The sequence below is a fragment of the Gadus macrocephalus genome, chromosome 19, assembly GCF_031168955.1.
Source record: "Gadus macrocephalus chromosome 19, ASM3116895v1".
In the NCBI taxonomy this organism is placed as follows: Eukaryota; Metazoa; Chordata; class Actinopteri; order Gadiformes; family Gadidae; genus Gadus; species Gadus macrocephalus.
Window position 1 is genome coordinate 10,384,677 of NC_082400.1, and position 18,368 is coordinate 10,403,044.

Consider the following 18,368-nt stretch of genomic DNA (forward strand, 5'->3'; position numbering starts at 1 on the left):
AACGAGGCTGGGTCCCGATGAGTGTGGAGTGATGCCTGTGGGACTTCCAATAGACCCGTTTGGACTAGTAGGATTAGATCCAAACAAGTAGGGGCCAAATCTGATCCCTGTTGCTTATCTGTTCCAGCCTGACCTGGAACGGATACGTTTTTTACTTACTGGGGCAGAGCACTATTGGCAAAAGATTCATTAATTTGTCTTTTGCAGGCCAATAACTTTGAATGTATTATTTTTCAACATGTTTTTTTAACTAAACTTGTCAGCCATTTTTTTTTAAAAATATATATGGAAAGATATAAAAGGTGTAGCAACGTTCCTTTTTAATAATGCTTCCCAATCATTTGAAAAGCTTGCATCCTGCAACATCGTACTCTCATATCGAAGTCTCCCTCTCAGGTTTTACAAACAATTTAAAGCTCATGAAATTTTATTTTTAGGAAGTGGTAACCGTTCATTTCCCCAAAGCAGAATCATAAAGTTATGAAATCAATCCATCGGTGCATGTTTGCACAGTGGTCATGTGCCTCACAGAAGAAGTTCCTGGGTTCATCATGAGTCAACCAACCCTGTTCTCCTCTATTCAGGTGGGAAGAAAGTGAGTCTCACACCATATTCTCTTCGCTCACGCAACAACATTACTTAAAACAGTCCCCCCCCCCCCCCCCCCCCCCCCCCGCGCACAAAAGCAGGAAACCTGGGCCACACATCGAGATGGGACCTTGACACAAACCCCTCAAACAGTCACGGTTAACCCCAGGAGACACTCCGGAGAAAGCAGGAAGGGGACCTCGCAGTCAAACTGCACTTCTGACACTTGGATGTTCCCGTCACGCACGTAAATGATAACACAATCAAAGCCTTTTATGACGGCAGCAATGCTAAATTAAGAGTTCCGGATCAGATGTTACACACCAAAGGGAGGAAGTGTTGAATGTCACCGCCCATGTGGTCGCCGGGGACCCTAAATACAAACGGCTCCTCATATTATCTACGAGAGAACCAATGAATTACGCTCGCGCCATCGCCGAGACAAACGTGCCACTGTGTGTGACCAGTCTAGTGCTTTTTTGATCAATCTCGGTAGATCTTCAACTTTGGGAGATGATTTTCACATTTTCCGATCAGCTGAGTGTTTGCGTGTGTGTGGTTTGGGAGGGTTAGGTGTCTAAGGTTGTGTGTGTGTGTGTGTGTGTGTGTGTGTGTGTGTGTGTGTGTGTGTGTGTGTGTGTGTGTGTGTGTGTGTGTGTGTGTGTGTGTGTGTGTGTGTGTGTGTGTGTGTGTGTGTGTGTGTGTGTGTGTGTGTGTGTGAGAGAGAGAGAGAGAGAGAGAGAGAGACTGTATGGCTGGTGGGTGTCCGGGGTATGTCTGTATGCATCTGTGTGTGTGAGCGTGCATGTTAGAGTGTGCATGCCCTCCAATTACAAAGCACATAGGCCCGCAACTGCAGATATCATGATTTTGCAGCATCTTTTATCAGTTTTAATGAAATTGTTCTGTGGTCCCTCATCCTCATCCTCATCGTCATCCGCTTATCCGGGGTCGGGTCGCGGGGGGAGCAGCTCAAGCAGGGGGCCCCAGACTTCCCTTTCCCGGGCCACATTGACCAGCTCTGACGGGGGGATCCCGAGGCGTTCCCAGGCCAGTGTTGAGATATAATCTCTCCACCTAGTCCTGGGTCTTCCCCGAGGTCTCCTCCCCACTGGACGTGCCTGAAACACCTCCCAAGGAAGGCGCCCAGTGGGCATCCTTACCAGATGCCCGAACCACCTCAGCTGACTCCTTTCTAAGTAAAGGAGCAGCGGCTCTAATCCGAGTTCCTCACGGATGGCTGAGCTTCTCACCCTATCCCTAAGGGAGACGCCAGCCACCCTTCTGAGAAAACTCATCTCGGCCGCTTGTACCCGCGATCTCGTCCTTTCGGTCATCACCCAGCCCTCATGACCATAGGTGAGGATAGGAACGAAGATCGACCGGTAGATCGAGAGCTTTGCCTTGCGGCTCAGCTCTCTTTTCGTTACAACGGTGCGGTAAAGCGAACGCAATACCGCCCCCGCTGCTCCGATTCTCCGGCCAATCTCACGCTCCATAGTACCCTCACTCGCGAACAAGACCCCGAGGTACTTGAACTCCTTCACTTGGGCTGTTCTGTGGTCCCGTGCCCCCATAGTAGACAGGACCTCTGCAATGAAGGTCTCTGTAATGAATCTCCTTAAAGGAGAGTCTGCTCTTCCCAGTAACTTCCATGGCTGTCGATAATTAGAGAGCCCCAGGTCGCAATAGTCCAATTACTGAGGGGTGTTGGGGATACATTGTCCTTGGGTGGCTAGTGTGTGTGTGAGGCTAGGGTCCAGAAAAAAAGATGACTCATCAATATCATAACAAATGCTACAACTGGATGCTTATGGGTTTCGAGTCGCGACCTTTCATTTGAGGATTTTGTTTGCGGGGATAACGGCTTTACGGTAGGCCTAATTGATACTGACCGTAACTCCAAACAACGAATGCTTTGAGGGCGGATCAACCCTTTATGGAGAAGAAGCCTGATCAATCAATGTACGAGGCCAAACAACACAATTTGCCAGTCCCTTATTAAGTTATCTTCAACTCTTGACATTCAAATCGTGTCGTAATATAACAACCTGTTCTTCAGGGAGATCATTTGAATGGAGTAGGCTTACAAAGATATGCGAAGAGGATAATTTATTAAAAGAGGTTCCGGGTGAGGCAATAAAGCATAGCCTATTGCAAAATACCCTGCACCGTGCAATACTAACAATCAGCATGAAGAAGATTGGCACAGCAGTCATCGTAGAAACAAGGGTTAGTATATTGATTGGCCTATTAGGCCGCCATAATTTAAAAGTCCCCAAGTAAACAAATAACAAAGATACATCCATTAATGAATGTGTAGCCTACATTAATTAATTGATTAGTTTGTTTGTTTATTTAGGGCAATTTATATATATATATATATATATATATATATATATATATATATATATATATATAAAAGTTTATCCAGGAGTGCTGGAGGAGTTCGTTTTAATCGTCCAACAATCGAAGGTGCTATTCAAACAGCCTGCAACATTGCATCTCAGGAGGCCTAGCCTACTTTTATTATGAACGTATCAGCCAACACTGTTGGTCGGAGGCCCCCGGAGGTGATTAACTCAACGCTCCCCACGTCTATAATAAGAAGAACCCAGGGCTGCAGCTTTCACTTGCCTATCGCAATGCAGGGGAGTCAGAATACTTAAGACCTCGATATTTTTTTGGTATCTTAAAAACAAACAAAAAAAATCGTTATAATATTTGTTAATATACATAATTAAGAGGCTGAATAGCTGCAATTATGCATATTGATAAATCCAAGGTGGCGATCATTTTCATGGTCCTTGGGAGTCTGACCGTCTTATTTGGAATCATTGTTGTGTTTGCAGGACCATTGATTATCGATGACCAAATAATAAAGGTAAGAAAGTCCAAACTTTTTACCAAAAAAATGCTATAGTCTATTGAGTGTCTCGTTTACAAAGAGTGGCTGCCCGCGGTGGGGACCATAAAGCGCTTTCATAAACGACTGTGTTCTAAAGGAGACCGCAGCTTTTTTATCATTCAATGTGTCAATGTGTAAATCGCACCTACGTCATTTTTTCTTAAAGCCTAAAGACTGATAATGGAATGATAACACGTTATTTCGAGAGCTGAAGGCGTTGGTTTGTGTTTCTTTTGTATTATGTTACGCGGTGTACGGTATATTTTGAGGTATCATCCTTATATCACTGACTGGAAGACTAATTCTGGAATACAGAATTTTGCCGTCTTGTTAAATGTAAGAAGGCTAGCTTTAATTGACTGAGTTATCAAAAACATTTAGTTGATCAACTTTGGCTTTCGAGCAGCTCATCATTGAACCTATCCTATTTAAACAGCCAGGACACGTAGGACAGTCTTCATCTGGTCTGTTGATGGACCCATGCCTATACTGCTGCAGAAGTGAGCTATGTTTTACATTGGGCATTCGCGAGATAGTAGTTCTTTATAACTTTGACTCAAAAATGATTCAAATAAAACCTCATAGTTGTTTAATGTTTTGTATAAACTCAACAGGGGTGGTTTGCTACTTTGAAATCGAGCTCTCAAGTGAATGATAGCCAATTCCATTTGGATTTAATTAATCAGTATTTCAGAAAAACTAACCACAACACTAACCCTGACCATTGTCAATTAATTTTCATAATGGAATGACGCTTCTACGGAAGACGAATAGGGCCATATGTTAAAACGAAAATAAGTTCTGAGTTTAAAGACAGAGTTCTGAGTTTAATTTTAGTATTCTGAGATTAAAATTACAATTCTGAAATGAGGCCAGGCACCAACCAACACATATTGATTTTTCACTCACCATTTGCTCTTCCATAATAAAATGTCTCCCATAGGACCCCTCGCTTACATCAGAAATCTTCGATCAGCATGTGGTTTTGCAGGTCTTTGTAACATACAGGACCCGTCCAGTGTATTGCAAAGGGACTCTCACTAAACATGATTCCTTACAGGTAGCCTACAATTCAGATTTTAATAATTCGGACAGAATTTTGAATAGGGTTAGAAGAATATCGATTTTATTCTCAGAATTCAGATTAAAGGGGCGCCCCAGTGGCTCACCGGATAGGCCTACAGCGTGTACAATTAAGGCTCAGTCCTGATTACATCGCAGCGACCCGGGTTCATTTGCCCGTGGTCCTTTGATGCATGCCCCGCCCCCTATAGCCCATACCTGCCTCTCTATCTCACTCTATAGTAGGCTAAAACATAAAAATGAAAACAAATAAAATAATTAATTCTTAGATTTCTGAGTTTATTCTCAGAACTTGGTGACAAAAAGAAAAATGAACATGTGTTGTTCCGTATAGTTCCATTCACTATAATCATCGTAAGGGGATGGGATGGTCCCTGGCATGATGACCACTCCCTTGTCCTCTCAAAATGGGCAAATATTGCCAGCGAACCATCCCATGATCCATGGTATATCTTCTGAAGAAAATCCAAGTGAATAAACATTAGATGGCGACCCCCATCCGCCCATTTAAAGACGATGAATGTCTACTGTCTTTAATAAAGCTAGTGAAACCCCCTGGTATGTTCAACTTTTCTTTCCCCTTCTTTTGGGATTAGGGCAGTTTCCGGCACAGCAAATCCTTGCCATAGGCCTATTGACAGTTTTATATCTCTTGTCTACGTTATTCGCTCCTTGGTTGAGCGCCAGTTTTGCCAGATGTGAAATGTTACAGTGTTGTACCAGAGACTGGCAATCATCATATTTAGAGAATTATTTTCTTACGCAAGACATAACTAAGACCACAGCAGAGAATGTGTCATTTCGGAAAACATTTTGATACACATTGTTTACAAAATTGGTATTGGTTTTGTGGTTGTATGAGGCTTGGAAAAGGGGAAGTCTTTGGGAAGAAAAATGGGCCAACATGAAAACAAACAATCTGTTCGATAAAATAAAGGCTATAGGCTACTAATAATCTATAACAAAACGAGTGGATTCACGTTCATCATCACAACCAGCCTGATTGCCCGGAAAGACGTCACGTGAGAAGAGATACGTAAACTAAATACAGATGTAAGATCCATCATTTAATAGGCTATCCTGATGTGTCGGGAAAGGTATTAAAATGAAAAGCCGAGTCTAGTTACAACTATTGATAGGCCTACAACAAAACGCAAATATCAAGGTAATGGAATTTTTGACTTTGTTCATAGTAAATATATGATAATCGTAAATCTGGAAACGTTGTTGCGCCTATCTGCCGTGACGTGGCCCAGATGGCCGTCTATTACGAACTACGAAATTTGTTGCTAGTTTTCGTGCACATTCGTTGCAACAATTTGTAAATTAAAAAAAATTCTTCAATGTCATTTTAGTTTGTTAACTTGTCTCACTTTTATAAAACACCATCAGTCATTATGTGAAAACCTACAAGACCGATGTAGAATATGACTAATACCACCTTTGTAAACTTTGAGATGTATTTTGACTACATTTCCCAGACACACTTGGCGCACCAGGGGGCGTGACATCCAAAATATAAACACCTATGTGCGGCGGTGCAGCCGACTGGGTTCACTCCAAAACATATTGGATTGATTTGATTATTAGTTTATGGTTGGACTTTATGATATCCCGTGGCTTTTTTATGCTGAACGGAATAGGTATGATAGCATTTACACTTTAGCCTGCTAACGATAGTCGGATAGGGATATGGACAGCATCCGAGAATGAACAATTCGCACTCTCCGGGGATGTGTTGTTCAGTTGTCTTTGGCTGATCTTTATTTACACTCATTATGGCCATTAGTACATCTAAGGTGACAATTGGATTCGTAGTCGCAGGCTTACTTGCGGTGTCTTTCGGGACAGTGCTTGTGTTTGTAGGACCGATGATTATTGATGACCAAATAATAAAGGTAAGTGAAGACAGTATACAGTCGGAGTAGTTGTTGACAACTTCTCACGATTCTGCACGGTTGTTTATGCCGAGGTGTGCTCGCCTTTTCCCACTAGCCTACTGTAGTTACCCAGCGTTGTAGCTTATAATTGTTTCCAACACATGTGCTATACTTGTTTTAATTTCAACCCCTAGAACACCGTGATAGACCCGAACAATGAGATCGCATACCCAATGTGGAAGGACATCCCTGTCCCCTTCTACATGTCAGTGTACTTCTTCAACGTCCTCAACCCCAAGGAGGTTCTGCTGGGGGAGAAACCCATGGTGGAGGAGAGGGGACCTTACGTGTACAGGTCTGTAGACTACCTACCGTGGTGTCGGTCATTTCTCAATTCAATCTGTAGAGTGACCATATTTGCGTCAACATTATATCGAAAGGGCTCAAATATCTTTTTAATGTGAACACTTGCAAGATAAGCAGAAAACGATAGGCAGTACTGGTATAATAATAAAAATAATATATATATATTTTTAAATAATATATAATTCTTATGATATATAACTTATGAATTTAAGATCACCTTTGCGTGGAAAAAACTTGCCTGGCTGCTCGGAATGGTTCAGATTATGGTTGTTTTGTCTCTAGGGTAGCTTAATTGGGCTGATGGTTTGGAACACTATGTGCTTTCTGAATGTCCTTCCTGGGCTCAGAGTTCTGATGGCGCTGGTGACCCTAATATCCCTAACGTGCCTGGTGTTTAGCATATCAGTTTATCTTGCCATGTTTAGTTAATTTTCAACTCATCTCTTGTGGATGCTAAGAAATGTCTATCAACTATTTTTTAGGACAAATCACATGCATATTTCGGAATGCTTTAGATTACAAACCACAACATGAAGTGTAATTACTCCGGAGTCATGGTGTAGTACTGGGGAACAACATGTGAAGTTATGGAATAAAGGGTTAACAATTCAGGATCTTACAAATCATTTATCATCTAGCTATTTTTTTAACTACTGGGTACCTATATTCTATGTAAGACCTTCTGAGCAATAATCCGGACATTGGGTGGAATTTAGAGATAATTGATACTTAATTATTATTATGTACTGGATAACTATTCTATAATATTAGGGTAGCTACAGAACCAACTAGAATTCCTGGCACATTTCACGATGGAGTGACGACTTCTGCTTCCTATAATTTTGTTTTTGTTGTCTGAATAAAAAAATGTTGATCAAAGAATAATTTTACATTTGAACATATGTATTTCTAATAAGTATCTCACTCAATCATATATGTATTTTTTCGTCGTCTGTCTTTCTTAGGAAGCGCTGTCAGAAAGACAACATCACCTTTCACCCAAACTTCACCGTGTCCTACCGGGAGTACCGGCAGTACTACTTTGAGCCCAGCATGTCGGTTGGGAATGAGTCCGACGTGGTCACCATCCCCAACATGTTGGTGCTGGTGAGGAAAATTACCTTTGCATAGCTCGTAGCTAGATCCAACAACGCTACAGAGAGTAAATTAACCTGAGCTCGCTCAGCTAGTTCGTAGCTATACCAACTGACACCTGAGAGATGAAGAACGTGCCTTTTTAATCTCTCCGTCTCTCTCTTCCTTCTTTCATGTTTTCATGAACCTGTATCTGTTACTACTACACTACTAGAGCATGACCTAAACCCTGTTCTAAGTTTGTATCCCATTTGGGTCAAACGTACTGTATACACATGGTATTATATTAAGCTTGGCTAAAATGGTCAACGTAATGGCATCGATATTTATTTACGTTAACCACCAAATCAAACTTTATCGAGAGGTTTTCTTGCAAAACAGCAATACATGGCACTTAACCACAGGTAAACCACTTGACAGACAACAGAAGGTTATCTTAAAAGACCAGGATCCCTGTGGAAAATAAACAGGGCCACCCCGACCTCCTCTCCTCCCTGGCTGTGCCTTCAGGGCGCGGCGGTGATGATGGAGAAGTTGCCGTTTGCTGTTCGTATGATGATGAGCGCCACATTCAAGACCTTCAAGGAGGGCCCCTTCCTGACCAAGCCCGTGGGAGAGTTGATGTGGGGCTACGACAGCGGCCTGGTCGACTTCCTCAACAAATACCTGCCCGGGATGCTGCCCACCAAGGGGAAGTTTGGCCTGTTCTCCGAGGTGCGTGACTTCAAAACAGGCCTGTGAGGGGCCTCACCTAGACACAGAACAGACCTGGGACTTGAAATGCAGCTTGTGAGGACTTGTTCATCCAAAACTTAAAATATGCAAAAAAAACACGCCAAAATATGTCAAAATGGAGACGTCCCTTACTTACATTTATTGTGATTATTATTTTTGTGTTCATTAAAAGATGTCAATTTTTTTCCTAACTTTTCTTTTCAGAAATATCAAAACTTTGAAACAAAACCATTTGAAAATCCTATTTTTGTCTTTTGTAGTTCAACAACTCAAACACTGGGCTCTTCAACATCCACACCGGCAAAGATGACATCAGTAAAGTTCATAAAGTGGACTCTTGGAATGGCCTCAAAAAGGTGAGACATCTGTGTGGTTCAATACAAACGTACAAGCATAATAATGGAGACTAAATATATATTTCCATTACCACCATGTTACTTTGAATCTAATTGAATGTAACCAGCCAGAGTGAGCTAGATCTGTTAGCATCCAACTGAATACAATCCCATCCCTATTTCAGGCCTCCCTCTGAAGCTACCCAAAAACACCTGACTATCAAGCTAGCTTTAGCAACAGGTCTGCCTTGCTTTGGGGAATAATCTGGTTATGCGTAATGAGTGCATGGCAGATAACAGGCAGATAACAAGCTGGGTAGGTAAATAGACAAGACGGGTAGTCCATACAATCTCACTCGGGTGGAACAAAATAATAAGACGGCCTTTGACAGGGCTACGACCTCCACAGAAATTCTTTTTTTTATAAGAATTTCAACAAATATAGAAAAACCTAACAGCCCAGGGTGTCCCTTCTCTATAGCTGACCAACTGGGGGACCCCCCAGTGTAACATGATGAATGGAACTGCAGGCCAGATGTGGCCCCCATTCATGACCCCAAAGACCACGTTACCCTTCTACAGTCCTGATGCCTGCAGGTAAGACGCATCATCATATGGTTACCACAATGACGTAAACCTTCAGGCTCTATTGTGTCATCCCTGACTATTTATGTATTGAATGTAGACACAGAGTGCTGTTCATATTTTAAATCATAATCAAAGACAAATAAAATCAATCAATCAATTTCAGGTCTTTTTCTCTCTCCTGCTGTGTGCCTTCAGGTCCATGGAGCTGGTGTATCAGAGGCCGGGGGTCATGCAGGGCATTCCTCTCTATCGCTACGTCGCTCCCAAGACTCTGTTTGCCAACGGCTCGGACTACGCTCCCAACGAGGGCTTCTGTCCCTGCAGGCAGTCCGGCATCCTCAACGTCAGCAGTTGTCGCCACAGTGAGTCCTCGTTCGAAACATTGCTAATGCTAATATCGATGCTTTCAGTAGTTATACTCATAACGCTCATGCTCATCGTACAACTTTAGTTGATGTTGTTCCTTTTTTAAAGGAAATCAGTTTGAAGAAAATTGTGCCAAAAATGCTGAATACATTGTAAATCCTGAATAAATATTGATAATTGATTAGTTAAAATTCCCATTAAAGAGTTTTTTCCGATCATGGCCTCATCTCTTATACTATGTTCAATAATGATGTTCAATCTAAAATAAAATAACTCTGCTTTTCATAAGAAAGTTGATGCTATGAGGATGTCATGTGTCCGCGACCTTTCCCAGACTCCCCAGTGTTCATCTCCCACCCCCACTTCTACAACGCCGACCCCGTCCTGCTCGACTTCGTCGGGGGACTCAGCCCCAATGAGGACGAACACGGCCTCTTCATAGACATTCACCCCGTGAGTAATCCCTGATATCTTCTACTCTTTAAGGCTTGCTCCAAGGATGCCTATTGGTAGGCTCCCAAGATCAGGTTGGGGTCGACTCTAGAACCTTCCACAGCTCGGAGGCCAGGCCCCCTAGTAGCCACTAACCCATCCCAGAGCACAACACACCACCTACAGCGGCAGGGCAAAATCAACATTGTTGCATCTATGCAGTTTATAAATTAGAAAAATATTAATAGAAAGATACTTAATTTACAATAAATCTCCACATTTACAATTGAACACGATAAGATTGATCAGATATTTTAAACCTGCATCACAGAATGCATTGTTTATAAATAAATTCATGCCTAGAGTATGTAAAGACCTTTGAGAACAACTGATTTGAGGATACAAATAAAATGTACACAACCTTTTGGGAGAATACCATTTCAAGAATTGGCTTTGCCCAAAGGACAATATTTGACCCCGATTCACCCCTTGTTTTCTGGTCTTAAAGTCCAAAACCAGTCACTCTTTCACCTTTCACCCAGGCCTGTCATACGACTGCTAGAATACCCCACTCACCCTGAAGCACCCAGGCCTTAACCAAGTCCTTGCATAACCTCCTTCGAAAGTTATTTCTCTAAAAACCCCAATCAATTACCTGATAGTTTAACTAGTGGATGACGAGCTATAGGTCCTGTAAGATAAGATAATCTCTCATGTGGTACCCTTTGTCCTGTTGCAACTGCAACTATTCTTTTTGATCAAAGTCTAATGTTGGGTGGTTGTCTTTTTTTATTTGAGTTTTTTTTCCAATCGGAAGTGTCACTACTACTTTGAAGACCTAAACTGATAAAGAAGATTGTGTCATGGCCTTTGACGCACTCATTCTCTTTCCCCAAGCAACTGAAACCTGTAACTTTTACATAATTAGTTATATATCGTATGGTCTTCCATTTAAAAAAAAGAAAAAAAAAGAACAGCGGAATCTCATGTTAAGTTAGCTCACCTTTGGCTTGTTCTGAAGGTAAATCTTTAGATTGATTGTAGTACTGATCCTATTACTATATAGATCTGTTCTATAATACAACATCATGGAGGAGCATTGTGTTCAACTGGTGGCAAAAATCGCTGAGGACAAGCATGTATGATAACTCAATAGATTGCCCATCTGGCCCGCTCTGCTCAGATCCTTAAAGTAAGAAGGGCTATAAATATATACAATCTGAAGATAAGTTGTTTTGGGCACCATAACGACAAAGGAAGTGGGAATCGTTTTTGAGTGGATCAAAAATAAGGATTTCCTTCTTTTGTGAACTTCGACGTTGGAGCTTGGAAGTTTGGCCAAGCCAACCGTCTTCCCCTGCTCTGATTCTCTAACGGAGCTGGGAATGTTTTAATGTTTCCGTCATTGCCCATGTTGTTTCCCTTATTGTTTAACGGTATGTATCCTCTCGTTTGATGTCTCTTTCAGATGACGGGAGTCCCGCTGAACGTGTCCATACGCCTCCAACTAAATCTGTTCATGAAGCGCGTTTCGGCGATTACGTAAGCGGACAATCTATCTATGAACGGCGATGACGTCCGCACGTTGTCACACCTATCCTCTGTGCAGCACTTCGTCTCTCAGTCCAATGCATTTCCTGCTTCCATAATGGCTTCCAGCGACATGAATACATCCGCGGGTGGTTGACCCAAAGTACTTATGTTGTGCGTTCTCAGGGAAACTGGGAAGATAGCGGATGTGGTGATGCCCATGATCTGGTTTGAGGAGGTGAGGAGCTTGTTTCCATAATGTTGTCGTACCTTGAGCACTTCTGCAATAAGGATGTGCACAGATGTACACTTATTTGTTGCACTCACCACTGCGGCTGAGTTAATATTAGTCCTTTTAACCTTTTTTACTATTTAGTAATTTGGGGGATGCTTTTACCCAAAGCAGTGAATCTTTTCAGATGTCCTGTCATTAGGAGCAGGTAGGGGTCAGGGTGTCTGGCTCAAGGATGCCCACAGGCTAGACCATGGACATTAGTGTTCGAACCCAGAACCCAACCCCTTGCCCACTACACTATCCTTCCCTAGTCTTGGGTTCTAAATCAAATCGCCTCCGTTTTCATGACCTTTTTTCGCTACTCTATTTATCAGAGTGGCTACATTGACGGGCCCATCCTGGACACCTTCCACACCAACCTGGTGGTGTTGCCGGCGGTGATGGAGTACACGCAGTACATATTCATCAGCCTGGGCCTGCTCACCATCATTGTGGCCGTGCTTGTGCACAGGCGCTCCAAGGTAAGCGCTGGTAACCCGATTGCGCTTGTCCTCGCGCACGTGTTGTGCATGTGTTGTTTTCACTGTGCACGCCCACCCTGGTTGGTGATAGAGCCGTAAAACACACTGATAGAAGGCATGCTCTAGTGATACGCTGCATTGCTGCCGACTCCTCCCTGTCTGTTCTTTCTATTTCTATTGTCTAGTCCTTTAGCAGACGCTTCTATCTAATGTGAATTACTTTGGATATGTCGGGGAGAAGCAGGTAGGGGCTCTACGGCACAGAGACGGGGCGATACGGGCCAGGTCGTAGTTAGACGGCACAGAGACGGGGCGATACGGGCCAGGTCGTAGTTAGACGGCACAGAGACGGGGCGATACGGGCCAGGTCGTAGTTAGACGGTACAGAGACGGGGCGATACGGGCCAGGTCGTAGTTAGACGGCACAGAGACGGGGCGATACGGGCCAGGTCGTAGTTAGACGGCACAGAGACGGGGCGATACGGGCCAGGTCGTAGTTAGACGGCACAGAGATGGGTCCTTAAAGAACAGGTAGTGTGTGTGTGTGTGCGTGTGCGTGTGCGTGTGCGTGTGCGTGTGCGTGTGCGCGTGTGCGTGTGCGTGTGTGTGCGTGCGTGCGTGCGTGTGTGTGTGTGTGTGTGCGTGTGTGTGTGTGTGCGCGTGTGTGTGTGTGTGTGTGTGTGTGTGTGTGTGTGTGTGTGTGTGCGTGTGTGTGTGTGCGCGTGTGTGTGTGCGTGTGTGTGTGTGTGTGCGTGTGTGTGTGCGCGCGTGTGTGTGCGCGTGTGTGTGTGCGTGTGTGTGTGTGTGTGTGTGTGTGTGTGTGTGCGTGTGCGTGTGTGTGTGTGGACAGACTTAAGTGAAATGGAAGGACCAGTTTAGATAAAACATTCAAAGTACAGTGATAAGGTGGGGATACTATCTTGTGACACAGACGCCTCCTAGGCGACCCACCACCCTGTAGTTATGTGGCAGAGAACACTGAAAGGCTTCTTGGTTAGGTGAGGACGGAGCTATGCAACTATCTCTACAGAAGACGGGTTAATTGGGGTTTTAAACAGTGAGGCGTTTGTGTGATAAGGCATGTTGGCAGAGGTGCACTGTGGTCTTGATAACCCTAAACAGTGCTGTTGAGGGTTAATTGATTTATGGGGCCAAAAACAAGTTCCCTGATACGTGGCTTGAATAACCAATCTAAGTGTCTTCATTATGTAAATGTTTCGATAAGATAACCGGGGTTTCTGCTAATGGTGTTATCTTTCTAAGGATAAGGATTTCCTCGTTTTGTTTTTCGCAGAGGTCCGAGACGGCCAATAGCATGATGTTCACGTCCACAACGAACCTGGTTTGACAATTATTATTTTTTTAATGTATAATGTCTTGTTGATCTGAAATCAGTCTACAAACGGGCACAGATTGGTGATCCTGGGGGCTAGATTCCACAATGCACCCTATCGTCGTCTGGGTATAAAGGGACTTTTTTACTGTTTTTTCTCTCGGTTGTCTTCCACCAATGAGCTGGAGCCTCTCTCTAGAGGCGCCGTGCTGAAATGAGTTTGATTGGTTCACGACGTGAATGGGACGTTTTTATACCCGACCAAAGAGGAGCTGGCCAGGCGCGATCACAGCGCTGTGTTTGACTCAAATCTTTTTTTCGTACCGTACCTTATTCGCTTCAGCTGCATGAACTAGACCTTTTAACTGCATGGTTGAATTCACCCGCATCCAAACTGCATGCAAACAAATTTCCAATTAGAATTGGTATACCTTGACACCTTAAACGACTAACTAATCTATACAATACCCGAGGTCTAATTGGAAAACTTTTTTAGAGCTGGCCTCCCAGCTTGATGCAGTAGCCAATAAGGGCTGTGATTGTTATTGGCTTTTGAAGAGTTTGGTCATCTTTTAGGTGTCAGGGAAAGAGTTTGTAAATGAAAAACATACCCAGAAAAACTGAGCGACGAGTGAACCTGATGCAGGTATGTGGGGTTCACGGACAAAGAAACACTCACACAACATGCATGTTCATTCATTCATTGTTTAGTCGTCATTTGAGCCGATGACAATGCTCCATAAATTGTTGGCAAATTGAGTGCCTTATCTACCTCAAAGATTATATATATAGTCAAAAAAAGAGTGATATAATTTTAATTGACCTCAAGAAATTACGTAATAGCTTAATTTCAAATATAAGAATAATTAATTGCATTTAAATTTACATTTAGGGCATTTGCATTCTTTGTCTAAAGGGACTTGCAATAATTACTACTAGAGAAATGACAATATATCGCTGTCGGTACAGTAAGGATGTTCATAGAAACAAGTGGCAAACACTTACAATTGCTAGGTTAACCTAGTTAATTCCCTGAATACAACCAGGAGAGCTAGGATTAGATTCTACGCAATGCTAAGTACTATTTTTAAGTGCCAATTGACATCAAAGTTAACAAGTATGTACAATCTTCCAAATGGACATTGCACTTTTCAGTTTTAAGATACAAAATTGTATCATACCAACCCTGTTCTTTTATTAGGCAATGGCCCAAATAATACAATAAACTAATTCAATAATAATTTATATTGCTCTAATTAAAATGATAATACTAGTTTAAGAACTCATCTTAATTCCTCTATGTAATAAATGTGCAATGGGAACAACTGAGAATTAATGGGAATGGGAATTAACCACAGCAACATTGCTTTCTTTAGATTAGCATCCTATAACCAACCAATCAGAGATGGCACGTAACTGTAAAGCATTGGTGGATGTTTGTTTGTGGAGGGGGGAAGACTGATGGAAGGCTACAAACTAAACGAGAATGAAACTTTTTGTTGTATTGGTTTTGACCATCGGATAACTAATCCAGACCGTTTATGAACGTCGTGCAATGTGAACGTGCAATGTATGACGTATAATTTAATGGACTGTATTCTGACAAGTTGTAGTCATATGTTTTAAGTAGTAGATATGAGATGTTTACCATACATATTTCAGTCTTGGTCGTATTAGTGGTGACTTCTGGTGGACACTCCCACTTGTGATGTCACAAGTGGATATCTATCCTTGGCTTGTCGTGCTAAAATAGTTTATTGACGTATAGAATTTTATAAAACTAAAGCCAATACCATTTTTGGTAGATTCACTAAGCAATAAGAAATAGAACTAACGATTAAACTAAAAGTAATTATTGTCAGGGCATATCCTCTATATTTTGAACATGGAAGAAGTTCACTGTTCTCGATAACATTAAAATAATGCATTGTTTGACATTTGCGTTATTTATTAACGTAACATCCCATCTTCCCTAAAGGTTGAAACCACCTAAACCTGAAGGTATTATTAGCATCCCTCAGCATCTCAAATGGATGACCTCATGCTTGTTTTGTCGTGGCTAAAGTTGACTGTTTATAATGCAATCATGCTCATTCATGTTGTCGTTGTTGAAATTGAAATTGAAATGCTAACTTCTTTTTTAAGTGGAACTACCATACCGTTAAGGTTTGTTATCATTTCTGGCAAAGGGAATAAAATGTTATATAATATCAAAAGCAGCACAGTTGGAGAAGCAGGAGATTAAAAAGTTGAATAAACTTTATTAACCTCATTTTTTTTACAAACATTGAACATTGATGCATGTTCAATGTTTGTCACTACAGTAAGCTGTAGGCCTGAAGTTTTCTGAAGTTTTCAACATTCCCTCTGCACATGTCCCATTTATACAGGGAAATACCCATATTTCTAGTCAAACAAACTCAGTCTCACGGTTAAAACAGCAAATAATGTTAAATGCTTACAGATGGTACACATTACATGAATCATACATTACGGTACGTACAGTCGTCATAGCGTTTGTCGTATCATTTTCTTTTACTAAAGCACTTTTTTTTCCGGCCCTGAAACAGAATCTAAAAGATAGCACGGGTGCTAGCAACGGAGACGGACTCGTGAGCGGACCACCCAGCGAGAAGACCCCTCTGCTTCACGATGGAACCATGGACTAACACACACACACACTCACACACAAAGCAATAAGACTCAACCAATGGCCCGGCATCACTGCTGTGCTCAAGTGTTGTTTGCATGGGATCTTTTGTTACAAAGACTGATGCACCAAATATCAGCTTTGCCGTTTTCACTGTTCTATAAATATATAGAAGTATTTCCTTTCAGGAGTGGCAGTGTTGAGACTCACGATAGCGATCCGTCGACAAGGGCTCTGTCCGGGATTATGTTTGTCTCTTGGACCTCAGCAAAGTTGAGAAGAACAAATCTGTATGTGGGTTATATATTTTTTCTACACCTTCGCCTCTGTTTCTCTAGACTGATGTTATTGTTGGTGATGTTGTATCTATACACTAACCGGTTGCCTAGAATTTCCTCCACCCCAAAAAAAACCTGCTTTGATTGAGTGATTCGTGCATTTGTGTCTCAATCGACGAAACTTTGAAACTGGATATTGTGACCTGTCAATCGTTGTGCCATTCGGATACCTCAAATGGACTTGTGCCTTTATACCATTTGATACCCCTTTTATACCAATTCTTACGAATACTACTGGGTGACATTCACACGAGTTGATTCTATACTTGATTGACTGACTAGAGTGAGTTCTAAATGTACTAGCCATAGGAATCCTACATTAGGCTGTATCTGGGATGCACATTATTGTATCTATTCAATTGTAGCATTCTGTCTCTGTGTTTGTAAGAGTCTAAATGTGCTTCATGATGGTCATGTGATCGGATGGAAGCAGACTGAAATAAATTTCTTTGTTCAAAACAACCGATGGAAGACTGATCTGGTTTCATTTCTGCGTCTACCGTTGACTTCATTGAGAGCTTTCTAACGGGGGCATTGTCTCAGTGTTTTATAATTGTGGTCATTGTGTTTATCTAATATAATACAAAAACAGAAATCGTGGCAGGGTAGACTAAAGTATGAGTAAGTAGGGCCAATAGGTCGAATATGATCAGAGTTACACTGTACTGTTCAATAAACTTTTCTTATGAAGTGGCATGAAATACAATTTATCCGGAACAGGGTTGTTAAAGATCAGGCACCCTTAAACATATGATGCAGGGCCAAGGGAAGTTACAAAATACACTCAGAGTGGATAACACTTCATCTTTCAAGACCAAGGCAACAGTGCTCGCAAAAATACCAGGTGGTTTGACCGTGTCCTACTTCCAATGTCCTTGCTGGATAAATACATCAGTAGTAACCCAAATAATAGGATATTAGTCCTATCAAGACTGGGCAACTTGTACAATGTCAGCCCACCATGTGAGACAACACAGTGCTCATAAATAGACTAAACAGGTGGTGGCTTTCATTCAACAAGTTCAAATATCTCTCCGTCACACTGGGTAGATGAGGTCGAGGAGCCACTGTTCCTCCCAATCGTTTTGATCTGATACAAAAGCCTGTATAGGCCCTCAACCTGCAAGCCTTAAAAAGAAAATAATATTTGTATTTATTAAAGAAAAATAATTATATTGTCAGTAGGGATTCAAACAGTGGTTGTATGAAATCAATTCGAATTTAATTGATCAATTAATGAATGTGTTACAGATTTTCTTTATATAAACTGATCTGCCGTTTATTGGCCTCAGTCTCCCTTTTCGACAGGCGGCACCCAGCAGACAATTCTTACTTAAAAAATATTGTAAATACAATTAAAAAATATATAATGTTATTTTTATAAT

At 41.9% G+C, this 18,368-nt stretch overlaps 1 protein-coding gene across 4 annotated transcripts; it reads left to right on the forward strand.

Annotated features, from left to right (window-relative positions):
- Nucleotides 1-3,201: 3,201 nt before the first annotated feature.
- scarb1 (scavenger receptor class B, member 1) lies at nt 3,202-17,445 on the forward strand. 4 transcript variants are annotated; one of them, XM_060037908.1, is made up of 14 exons: nt 3,202-3,472; nt 6,654-6,814; nt 7,791-7,932; nt 8,431-8,634; nt 8,916-9,011; nt 9,472-9,587; nt 9,774-9,940; nt 10,279-10,397; nt 11,845-11,918; nt 12,093-12,144; nt 12,516-12,662; nt 13,957-14,004; nt 14,572-14,641; nt 16,566-17,445. In XM_060037908.1, exons 1-13 carry the CDS (start codon nt 3,353-3,355, stop codon nt 14,617-14,619), a joined length of 1,494 nt encoding a protein of 497 aa, XP_059893891.1. In that variant the 5' UTR covers nt 3,202-3,352; the 3' UTR covers nt 14,620-14,641; nt 16,566-17,445. The 4 variants fall into 4 exon arrangements, with proteins under 4 accessions (XP_059893891.1, XP_059893890.1, XP_059893892.1 ...); XM_060037909.1 differs by lacking the exon at nt 13,957-14,004 and having other exon boundaries at nt 3,203-3,472; XM_060037907.1 differs by lacking the exons at nt 13,957-14,004; nt 14,572-14,641.
- Nucleotides 17,446-18,368: the final 923 nt, after the last annotated feature.

Bases quoted from the DNA above. Each gene is read 5' to 3' on its own strand.
- scarb1 (XM_060037907.1), top strand. From the start codon at position 3,353: ATGCATATTGATAAATCCAAGGTGGCGATCATTTTCATGGTCCTTGGG. The intron at 8,635-8,915 runs GTGCGTGACTTC...TGTCTTTTGTAG, and splicing joins AGTTTGGCCTGTTCTCCGAG to TTCAACAACTCAAACACTGG. The intron at 9,941-10,278 runs GTGAGTCCTCGT...GACCTTTCCCAG, and splicing joins CGTCAGCAGTTGTCGCCACA to ACTCCCCAGTGTTCATCTCC.